The 12,155-nt window shown below is 43.9% G+C and overlaps 1 protein-coding gene across 1 annotated transcript; it reads right to left on the reverse strand.

The window, feature by feature from the left end:
• Positions 1–1,297: 1,297 nt before the first annotated feature.
• MOSPD1 (motile sperm domain containing 1) lies at positions 1,298–9,940 on the reverse strand. Its single transcript, XM_010145656.1, has 5 exons — positions 9,684–9,940; positions 9,425–9,500; positions 6,067–6,293; positions 4,013–4,174; positions 1,298–1,637 (listed from the first exon to the last, which is right to left on the reverse strand). Exons 1-5 carry the CDS (start codon positions 9,835–9,837, stop codon positions 1,606–1,608), a joined length of 651 nt encoding a protein of 216 aa, XP_010143958.1. The 5' UTR covers positions 9,838–9,940; the 3' UTR covers positions 1,298–1,605.
• Between the last annotated feature and the right edge of the window lie 2,215 nt (positions 9,941–12,155).

The raw sequence follows: 12,155 nt of genomic DNA on the forward strand, positions 1-12,155 counted from the left end.
TTTTTTTTCTCCATCGGCTTGGGCACATGAAATGCCTCCAGGCCACAGTACCACGCGGCAGTTTTATCACCCGAACTCCTGTTCAATCCCCTCGCCCTTCCTCGAGACAAAGGATAAACCATCTCACGGAGACCAGAGTTAGCACTGTAGGTATCAAGGGCGGTAACAGTGAAGCTACGAGAGCGCGGCTCTGCAGTGACAGGAAAACGCTGCCGCCCAAATAGGGGCTGCGCGGGGGTGAGCACGGGCTCTGCACGCGGCTCCAGAACAGTCTCACACTGGCGAGGGTTGTTCTCGACAGCTGGTAATATCCGACTTTTCTATATCATCTGATGCTGACAGAAGACACAATCTCAGTTCTTCTGAGAATCTAACAAAAGTATCATTTTATTGCCCTTTAAAGACTTACTTGTATTATAGATAAGAAAAAAATGTTGTGAGTGATTAACAACTTGAATCCAACCTTTTTATCTTTTTTTTTTTTAAGCAACACTGGTATCTGCATGGTTTCTTTGTACTTCCATGCATAAGCAGAAAGGTGGCCCGTAACACGCAGGGGGAAAGGAGGTTTAATTTCCAGCGTGTCTCTTCACTGAGCTCAGAGCACATTAGAGAGCGTTCTCAGGAACACCACTGGTGTGCCTGAATCAGGTGCGGGAACAGCAGCCCCGCAGAGGACACATCTTTAAACCCGACATCACTACCGTGAACTGTCAAATGAAGGGAAGCACTCGCAAATGAAACAGAAGAGAATATGAACTGTCCTGTGGGTATGAAACTAGCATTCGAACAGGAGTTCCTGAAACAAAGTAAATCCCCCACCGCAGCTGGGGGGGCAGGTGAAGGAATGCCACTGCTGCTCTGCTTCGTTTGGGCTCCAGAATGGAACAAACGCAGAATTTTGTCCTCGTGGATGGTGTGAGTTCAACTTACCTCCAGGCATGCCACTTAGTTCACACCCCCACCCAGCCGTCAGAACGGAAAGGGGCTGCTGAGAGAACCTGTCTTTTTGCCCACGACCGGGATACAAAATGGCTGGGGCGGGAATTGTTTCCCCAGGTACGAAACCGAGCGCTCGCCAAGGTATTGGGAACGACGACGTAAGGAATTTGCAAATTCACGGTTTATTTCGTAGTGTCACTGACGGAAATTTCTCATTTTCTTCAATGATTAGTCATGACTCCCGTTGCTCTGGTACAGTTACAGAGTGTGATGCACCAGCCTCAGCACGTACAGCCACAAACCGAACACACGTTTTACATAAGACAGTTGCTTTTATAGTGATCACGCACTGATGTGAACATAGGCTAAAAATAACAAACGTTGCTTTAATAAGGGTTTTTTACAGTAGGTGTAGATATAAAAGTTTTTGAAATTATTTTCACAGGTATCACTGAACATTTCATAGCTGTCTGTTACAGAAGCACCCAACAGTGCTTTGAGTCTTTCATTATTATACACAGTTAAAATATATTACACTTCTGCAGGTATTGAAATCACCGAAGGGGTTTGCTAGCATCTTAGTGCGCCAGATGGGGGTCAAGGCAGTCCACGTTCATGGTGTGAAGATACAGTAAGGTGTGTGACGTCCTACTAACTCAGCGCTCATGTTCTCAAAATAACCATGGTGATGAGCCCTGGAAGACAAGAATTGAGAACTAAACACTTTAATTTCACCAAATAAAACATTTAAAATACAGTTTACCCTGTCACAGGCCAGAAATAAAGGAAAAAGTGCATAAATACATGTAAAATGAATTTATACGTACACTTCACTGAAATATTAGAAGTATTGCTCCAGATTTTGCTAAAGTCAAAAACTGGTTAAAAAAACCCAACAAAACCACTGAGGTGCAGTATATCCAGTAACTACATGTCCAAGGAGCTATAAATACTCCCAAGAATTATCGATCTCGCTGCTGGAGAGTCTTAACGTGGAGATTTTGACTGAGAGAAGTGTCTTACTAGCACCCAGGCCAACAGCCTCCGTGGGGGCCGGTCAGGGCAGCGCAATTCAAGTGCTGAATCATCAGCAAGGCAGATTAGCGAAGGCTCCAGGACGTTTTTGTTTCTGCTCTGTGCAGAGTAACTGATCAAAGACTACTTTTGGACAAAGATGTTAAGCTTCCTTGTCAGCCTGCACAGGGAGCTTTCTACAGCCTCTTTGTTGTGACCTCTGAAGAGGGAGAGAAAAAAATAACTGCTCTGACAGAGATTAAACACAATTAAAACCAGATGAAAGCAGGAAATGTGGGGCTCATAAACCTACTCACGACACACTGAAAAGTTCACTTTAATTGTGTGCTGATGCAGGAAAAAGCAGAAATCTGCAAGTTCTTAGCCGTGAGTTATATTGCACAGGGCAAAGAGGCGTATGGAAAAACATCAGGGCTCCTTGAGTTCCAACCTTCCGTGACATCAGACCGGTCGCGTACCGGCTCCTGGGCAATCTTGCCCTCGTGCAGGCTCAGATGAAGGCAACAGCATAGCCCTTCTCTGCAGAGAGCTTAGCTAAAGCCTACAGATCCGATAAAGACAGTTCTGAGATCGTTTTACTATCCTACCACTACAAACGGATTTAATTTATTTACTTTATAAAGCTTGTGAAGGCAGAAGCATGACAGAACGGCGCTGTAACGCTGCCTCCCATCAGAGAAGCAATGGATCCACTGAGGAACTGCAGTTCAGCAGTTTCTTAGGGTCTGTTGTTCTTCAGCCCATCACTTCTACCACACCGGCTGTAGGACTTAGCTCGGGTTGTCCAAACGATCACGCTGTCACACAAGAGGCTCCTGGAAGGTGTTACCAGACAGCCCATACCGCTTGGATACGGACTTCCAGGCAATAAAGGGTTTAGCTCATTTCTGTAAAGCAAATACTTCTGCAGTGTCAGACAGCCCAGCTGGTGTGGTACGGCCCTCCCCTGCTACGCAATCCAGCTGTGCTGCGCTGCGGAAGAAAGCGGTTTCACCTTCCCAAGAGCAATCCCTTTTCTACATGTCAACAGTCGCACGCAGAAGAGTCTTTTGGTAGCAGCTAAATCCGCGGCGGCCAAAGGAGTCAAACCCCTCTAGAAACAGGTTAAACTGTTGAAATGTATAAAGTCAAATGGCTTGATACTGTAGTGGGCACCAGCAGAAACACATAATTTTCAGAACTAGAGATAAAAACAAGGCAAGGTCCTGATCTGAAAACACATGGCCATCGGCTCAGGCAAAGAGTGACAGCGAGTTTTCAAACGGTTTCCACAGACTGACTTGCACCAGTCAGCGGGTCAGCCGAGGGTGGGCACTGACCACCAGGAACTGGCACCTTCTCCCATCGCAACCTCACCTCTCGCTATCAGTCTGAAGCTGCCTAGCTTGTTTCCTCTAAATCCTCATTTCTGCCAGGCAGTGGGACAGGAGGATTGAGTTTAGTGTGACTGCTCTGCAAATCTGAAACAGTTACAGAAAAATAGTCATAATAAATGAAATGTGCAATTTATCAACACTTGCTAATCTAGGAACGAGAAAGAAATCAGGACTGTGAACGGCAGTGGCCTCTTAGGAAGGGTTTACAACCACTTATTCCAACTGCTTATCAAGGAGGTGTGAATGGAGCCTCTCAGAGCAGCTCCTCTGGGCTGGAGAGAGAAGCAGAAGAGGCGGAGAGAAGAGATGGAGGTTCTGCAGTAGAGTCACCCTCTATTTCAGTACAAGAGTAAGAAACAGCACATTTCATTCAGGTTGTTGGCAGATGACTACAGCTGACCAGTCATCAAATGCCAGTGAAATTAGCATGTAGGGGCCTGTATGTAATAACTATCAACTAAAATCTGGTCTAAAATACTTACAATAACTAATGTACCCTGGTATCACTATGGCTGCAAGTTAAAAAGTGGAGATGCAAAACAAAATGTAATGTGGCGCTTTGTCTTCATCAAGTTTCCTGAAGCCGCTGACAAATGCAGGAGAAGTCTCCCAGATCACAGAAGTTGCAAGAAAACACGTACAAAATCCAGACTACTCACCTAAAACATAAGCAGCTACTAGCTTTTGATTCACACTTAAATGGAGGTAGAGAGGCACCAGGGATTCCATTTCCCCCAACGTGGGTAGCATTAGTGCTGCGATACACACTATTCCTAGGAAGACTGTTAGTAAACTAGGTCCCGACGAGGCAGTTCTGTTTTCTGAAAAACAAGACAGAACCGATGGTGAGGAATGTCTAATACTATTAAATATTCTGCAAATATGTTTGCAGTCCATTGGAGCTGCAATATCCTGAGAGTTTCTTTTCCCTTTGGAGTTTGGAGGAGGTGGAAAACGACTCCTAACCCCACCCTTCTAAACCTTCTGTATTTTGCACCGGAGAGGGCTGCTCCCTCTCCTGATGCTGGAACTTGTTTTCACAGGACTTCCCAGCCCCCTCCCTCCTGGAAGAACAGAGCCTGCCAGTCCCAGCAGTGGTGCAGATACCCTCGTGACAGCGGGGTGTTCCAGCAGTGCCAGAGGTTTCACCACGCATCCTGATTCCATCCCCTGAGGTGTTCACTCAGTGATTAGTAATCAATCAGAAAAACACCCTGAAAGAGCTGCACAGGCAGATACCTGCTTACACTTCCAGAAGAAAACCTGGCTACAGCAAGGGCAGGGGTTCTGGGCCAGACGAGTTCTCCTCCTTCCATTCAAAGGCATGCAGCCAGAACCAGTTTATATGCCACAAGTTATTAATGTTTGAACATTCCTTTAAAAGCTGTGAGAGTGAACTACTCTGACAGCCCAGTACCAGCAGAATAAGGAAATGCAAACCACAGATGAACTGCTCTTCGTACTCGTCACGGCACTGCAGATGAACAGCTGGAACCTACTCAAAGGCACTGGGCAATCCTTGAAAAGGGCTGTTAACGTGGTGGCCAAAACCTCGAACAAATTCCTGACACTGAGTGGAATCTAGCCAATGCTTTCGTCAGGTGTTTCTATCCTTAGCGATTCACACTGTGTGTCCTGTTTTAATTCCGTCGGTCTGTTATTTCTAGGTTGCAGGTTAGATGCAAACACTGTCGCTGCTTTGTTTACTGGTTTTCTGTAAGCAAGCAAGATAATGTAGCCAACAGAGTTTTTAAGCAGATGATTAGCAGCTGGATTAAGACCATCATCAGACTGTTTGGCATGGTTGAAACCCTCTGTACTGGAACACCTATCAGAGTAACTCTGATCTGTGAGCCCAGAGATCTTTACAGGCTTCCTTCGACGCCGTATCCTACTAACACCTGTCTGGAGGGCTTTCTCAGTAAGAGATGTTTCACCAGCCAACAACCTGTGTCTAAAGAGTGAAACAGTTTGGTTGTAACAAGAGGAACACTCTCGAGAAGGTTCATCTCTTTTCTGGAACTGATTTTTGTTCTTGTCGTGAAAAAGAAAACAGCGACAAGAACATTACAGTATAAATCAGTAAAAGTAACACGAAGGTGGATTGTCAAGAATCAGTTTAGATTCAGGTCGGGTAAAACTCGATACTTTTTAAAACTCCTCCTGCCACTTCAATTTAACTGTTCCATCCAGGTTTGTCCAAGACTGCTGCTTCACTTCCTCACGTATGAAACACGCAGAGTTTTCAGCTGGCACCTGAGCTCTTCTGTACTTGTGAGACAGACAAAAGAGATGGCGCAGAACAAGCAGCACTTCAGAAGATGTTCTGGCAGTATTTCCTGCTCATCAGGAAATGGAGGATTAAGGGTTTGGAATGAACTCAGAAGGGGCATATGTTCTGAAAGAGCCCAAGGGAAAAAGCAACCACCATCCTTTTGCAGATAAATTCCCTTCGGCTGCAGCAGACCTTCTGCACCAGAGGAACAGAGGACATACTCTCCGAGGTATCCCACACACACTGGGGCAGCAAAGGGTCGTGAGTAACCAAGACAGCATAAGCAGAATAGCCATAGCTCGGGTTCTTGGGCACTGCCACTGCCCAGTGATAAAGACAGCAGTCTTAGAGGTAAGTAAAAAGAATTAGTTTGCAACTTATTTTAGCCTAGTCTTTCTCATCCCTCATAACCGAGTAGGGGTAGAAGATTTCAGCTACCTGGTTGACACAAAGTCTGCTCAAAAAAGACACTTTCAGCCAGGTGTTCTTTTATTCGTTTCTCCTCCTCTTCCTTTTGTTGTTGCTGTTCCTTTGCAGATGGAAGTAGAGTAGCAATAATCTCCTTTTTCCCTAATGCTTTCCTCTGGCTCTGCTCAGACACTTGTAGACGGAATTTATCTATCACACCATAGTATGAAGCCCGAACATCTCTGTGACGAATCACACTGCAGGGGAAAACAACATTTTCAAACAGAGGAGCTAACAAGAAGCATGTCTCCTGTGGCACTGTGTCCTACATCCCAGCATTTCCCTGCTTCCCCTCCCCGCCCCAGACACACTGCAATAGGCCAGATCCCCATTACCGCCTCCATCACTCGGTGCTCTTGAAGACTGGATCTCGCCTTCTCTCGCCCCTCTTTATGCTCGCTCCTGTTTGGTTCCCACATATACATGCTCCAAGTGGCTGGCCACAAAACCCAGCTCATTCTCTATCTCCAGCACACCTTTGCCTCAGTCTAAGCCCTAGCTGCCAATGTGCATGAAACGCCAATTTTCTGAAAGACGTTTCCTCCTTTTTCAAAGTGCTTTGATGCTAGCCAATGATTTTTTTTTTAATGGGGGGACCGGAGTGGACAGGGAAGGGAAGAAGAAAGGTAGGACTGCCAAACACTTGGACAGGTGATGGCACAAGTCTAGCTTTCTTAGGAAACCAGGCTCCAAGCTCTACAATTACACTCTCTGAGAAGTAAAGCTCATTCCCTCTACAGACAAGAGTCAGCTTTACAAGAGTAAAGTGATTTTCAGATCAGAAGCCCAGCACTGAGAGCGTGTCTTGGTGCAGTCAAAGACAGCTATGGATCTCCGTAAGCATTTCTGACCTGTCTTTCAGGGAGTAAATCTGGATGTGACGAGCAGAGCTCTGTGCTGCCAGAGCTTTGCTCATCAAGCTAGTCACCCTGAGCACCCTTAGTAGCCTGCACTGAAACGCATGATGCTGCAGATACGTCACTAGCTACCGAGAGCTGTGCTGGGTGTAGCTACACAGGCTGCAATCACAGCTCAGGCTGCAGCGTAGGCACATCCTCCGAGCTATAGCCAGAGAGACAGTTATTCTCTTAGTAAACCTTCTCACTGTCCAGCAGCCACTCTGTTGCTCCACTGTGTTGAATACATTGACCAAGATGGCTTCAACAGTAAGAACAGGGTGAGAGTTGTTGTGCTCCTTCTAGTTTTATGGCATTTCATGGGAAAAATAGTGTGTGGAACCTACAAAAGGCACAGTTTTAAAATAACACTGATTAAAGGCAATACAGACCTCTGAGCGGTGCTCTGCTCAGCTGCCTCCCCTCTGCATTTATGATTCTTTATGAAAATACGTGTCTAGCATCAAAAAGCTGTATCATTTAGGTTTTGAAGTCATATCAGCTCTTAGGGTTAACATGGATTTTAATTTTTTTTCCAAAGTGGGAAACTTTTGTTCTGAAAGGCTATTCTAAATTTCTAAGACAAAAATAGCTGATCTGTAAAAACACCCACATGTAAGTGATTCGACTGCAAGAAGGTTGCCATCTCCTGAGGGGGTGGGGGGAAAAAGAATCATTCTGCCCTCAGTATTACAGGATAGTAGCCTTAAAATTGTGATAATATATGCATTAAAATGCTGCAAGAAACAGGTATTTGTGTTTCAGTCTTCCTTTAAAGGAACCACACCACACCAAGTTATCTGTAACTGGTATCTGGTTTGAATAGACTATTCAATGAGGAAACAGAGACTAGGTCATCCCCCAAGTGAGAGGGCTGAAGGAACGTACATAGTTTTACGTCACAAGAGCACGTCCTTGACAGGCTTTCGGCAAGCTGGGTTGCATGCTGGCTGGGCAACTGCCTCCACTAAAACAAAAGGCTTTTTCCCCCAGACAATCCTAATCCGTACAACTCTCAGCATATCAGAGCAGCAGATTCGACTCTTATTTCTGCCTTTAACACTTCCTTTTCAATTTTTATTTCTACTTTTAGTACCATGGTACCAACTACCAACCTAAACAGAATCTTTACATAACCCTGTGCTATGAGAACATGCATCTGCTGCCAAGCAAAAAGATGTTTTCTGCAGACCCTTATAAACAGATACATTCTCCTGTTTCTTTTTAGAGACCGTTGCATAATTGGAAGCTCTGTAGAATATCTGTTTATCTGGCAAATGGCCATACTTGCATAGTACTGCTCATATCCGAGCAGTAAACACTGCCCTTAGACAGCAGCCGTTGGAATGGGATGGGGGGTTCGCTGCATGGAAACACGCATATGTCTTATTTTCTTTTATTTAATAAAAGACACTTGTTTAAGATTAGCCAAATGTAATCAAGCTTGTGTAAATGTCTGCGAAAGACTGGAGCAGCTCGCTGATACCCTGGTACAGCCTGACCTGGTTTGTTCCATTTTTAGGAGCGCTGCCCCTGCCCACTGAAACGTTTTAGTTTTAAACTTCCTTTCTATTTGGCGAGTCCCTAGAATTTTCAAAATTACACCTAAGGAAAACAGTCTACAGGAAAAGAGCCATTCCCCCAAGTGCAGTATTATTTATCTGACAACAGACGGATCATTGAATAGTGGAGTTTTTTTGTATATGGCCATTTGTTAGCCAGAGATTCCAGAAGGTGTTTGCAAATTTCTGTTCAGAAAGCTCAGTCTGCTCTTTTAGGCACTTCATACTTTCTGTAGCTGTATCTGTACACCAGCACAGAAATCATGTGGCCAAGGGAAGATGAAAAAATGTCAGTCTATTTTTATATCTCTACTCTACTTTGAATTCTAGCAGCCGACAGACCCTATACATCACTGTGGTCACTTAACTGCTCTTATTTTGTCTATTACTGACAGGAGAAACAAGGGGAGACGGAGGGATATGAGTACGAGAGAGGTGGTCGAGGTGAAAGGCAGGCAAAAGTACCTTTACTACACATGGCCCAGGGAAGTACATACATTTTCACTTTGCCAATCTGCAAACAAAGAAACCACAGCCCAGGGGGTCTTGCTTTTCTTGCTATTTCTAAGAAAAAAGTGCTCAGAGGAGGCTCCCACTGCTTTCACTGCTGGTTTACAAACTATACTACAGGAGGCACTTACCGGCATTTTATTTATGCCTAAACACAAAATTAAAGGAGGAAATATCTCCAATACTGTAATACCTCTCCCCCAGAGTACAAAACTAGCAAATGGCCAAAAGAATATGGATCAGGAAAACATTGTATCTTTATACACCTTAGTTTACACCGCACATGCTGTCATTTACTAAAGAAATTAAGACAATTGAAATATCGTACACTAGAAAAAAACCCAACCAACTTTTACTTACATATCAACACAGCACTGAGGCTTCACTGCACCAGTAGCATCAACCACCGCATATTTATTTGGAGTTGTACAAAGAACTGCAACAAAAAGGACAGCAGTGGTAACAAATCACAAATTAACAGCTCACCAACTTCATCAACAGATACACGTAAAGACACGAGCTCAGTTTTGTAACAAATAGGATTTGTTACATGAATTATAGTTGGACTGTTCAAGATCACCAACTAACCCTTAAACAGAACTTAACCTAAGAAACCCACCTTTGAATTTTAAGGCAAACTCATAGGGGTTATATAGAGTCAACACCTGCTTGTGTGTTGACTGGTCATCTGCATAAAATATAAGTTCTGTAGGAAAAACAAAAACAGGAAGATTTCCTTCCACTAACTCTGGCTGTCTTTTTTGTTGCTGCATTGGCACTGAATCCTCCTTGCTGCTTCTTGTGTTCTTACGATTTTGTATCCTCAGCGACTTCAGGTTTTGAATCGTTTAAGAATTCCAAAGCATTTTGGCAATTCTAAAGGAAAAAAAGGGGGAAAAAAGAGAAAAGGCAAGAAGATTATTCCCATAAGTCCACACCGAACTGAGGCAGTCAACAAAGGTGTAAGAATCTAGAGCGTGATGCTTGGTGCTGAATCTAGCTTCACTTCAGTTCCTTCAAAAAACCAGAAGCAGAAAAAGTATTTGCATCAGGTTTCCATTTAACAAGCTGCTACAAAATAAACGGACGGCCACTGCTTCAGTGGATCAGGGTGTCACGGCAGCGTTCGGGGCTCCCAGCCCACGACTAGGGTTGCTTATGCTGGGTCTGTGCAACCCAAACCTACCAGCACCCAGAAGCTATCCCATCCTTGCCTTGTGACACCAATACTTGAGGAAAAACAGAGCAGAAATGAGGAACCACAAAGACGTAAGGCAGCGGCAGTCACTGCCTAGGCAGGGATCTCGGCCGCAGCGACCTTCCCGGATGAGGTGTCCTAACTCACGGTACCCGCACACATAGGCGCTCAGGTATGTCAGGTCCCAGGGACTCACAACAGAAGAATGGGGAACACCTCGTTTAAACTAAACTGTTGTTACAACTGCATGGTAGTTACAGGCAGTAAATTGAAAATCTAACTGGGATGAATAACGCCCAGCAGATTTGGGATGTTCTATTGCTAAAAAGAAAGACGGGTTCTCTTCCACTGCTGTCTCTAACCAAAGTATAACCACTGTCACTGTCCCTCTGCCTCCCCACAGCTTTGTTTTATTTTGAGTGACATTCCAGAACGAAAACCAGAACCCATGACCCGACCGAGCAATGATCCCAAAAGCAGTTCACAAAACAAAGGCCAGGCTCCTCAGCACACATACCACTGACCTTACACACTACAAAGCGAAACGGCTACATATATTCTTCCTCCTAAGAACGCCATGATTTACTGCAGCTCCTGTAGGTCAATTATCAAACTGAGGGTGTCCTTTGAGGCTTAACTTCATTCTACAGTAGGAAATTTTAAGAGAACAAAAACTTGGTATTGACTCCTCAGTTGCCATTTCCTCTTCCAATGAAGCTTTATAAAACAAGGTCCATTGTGGCTGTTCTCCAGTCTAACAAACTGATTTGGCTGCACCTAAAGAACTGTAGTTTCCGAACTTTATAGCAACGAAATAGCCCCAGCATTACAAACAGTCAGAAATAATCGCTTATTTTTGCATTCTAAATATCACGATGTTCGCAATTCCAAGCAGCAGATACATGCTTCACACTTTGAATATGACAGAGCTTTAGGTGTTCACTAGAGTGTATCTGTCATATCTTCAGATCTGCAGGTTCTGATTCTTATCCACAGACTAAACTTTTAAAGTTATTTATTTTTTAAAATAGCGTATCATCCCTGTAGAATTCCAATTCATGGCTCTTACTGGAATGTCCCTCCCCAAGATCCAGTTTCTTTTCAGAGCACAGGTTTGTTTCCACTTCACTGAAATGCTACTAATAATATTCTGAAAACAAATCCCCAATGATAGTGTGTTCCAAGTGGACGTTCTGCTCCCTTATTAAGAAGGGTCTAGAAAAAGAAATAGCTCTCCAAGAGGCAATTTGGGTTCCGAGTGCTGCTTAGAATTCTGGTGATTCCCTTTTGTTTCAGAAGAATTAACAAACTCTGGAATCACCCTGTGCGGCAAGTATAAGTGTTATTTCTCAAAGAACTTTATGTACTATTGCAAAGTGAGATTCACTACTCCATGCAAATATATTAAGACTGTATGAAGACTTAATGTAGAAAACCCACCAGCTTGTAGGAATACAAAATATCTTATTTTGGAACTCCTCACAGGCAGAATATTCAGGTTTTTTTTCTTTCCCTGTAGATGCAGTATGCAGCACCCATATGGGAGACTGGTTATCACACATATCTATCCTGCATTCCTTATGTGCAACAGAAATATAAGGAACCTTTGAAACAACAAAAGGGTGCTTTCCTAATAAATGTTTTGAACTACCACACAACCAACATCAAACTACTGCTAGAGATTTTTAAGTGACTATATTAAATAAAACTTTAAAAATATTGTTTATAATAATTAACATTATTTCAATGGTTCAGCTTTTTACTGAAACGTGTTTTTCACTCTGATTCCTGGCATCCAGTTTCTTCAGCTCAGCTGGCAGGTGAGGTGTCCAAAAAACGCCCAAATCACATCAGTGGAGGTAAGGAGCTTACTGACAGGCTCCTTTTCCCTAC

Source organism: Buceros rhinoceros, unplaced genomic scaffold (genome assembly GCF_000710305.1).
Source record: "Buceros rhinoceros silvestris isolate BGI_N320 unplaced genomic scaffold, ASM71030v1 scaffold4241, whole genome shotgun sequence".
Classification (NCBI taxonomy): domain Eukaryota; kingdom Metazoa; phylum Chordata; class Aves; order Bucerotiformes; family Bucerotidae; genus Buceros; species Buceros rhinoceros.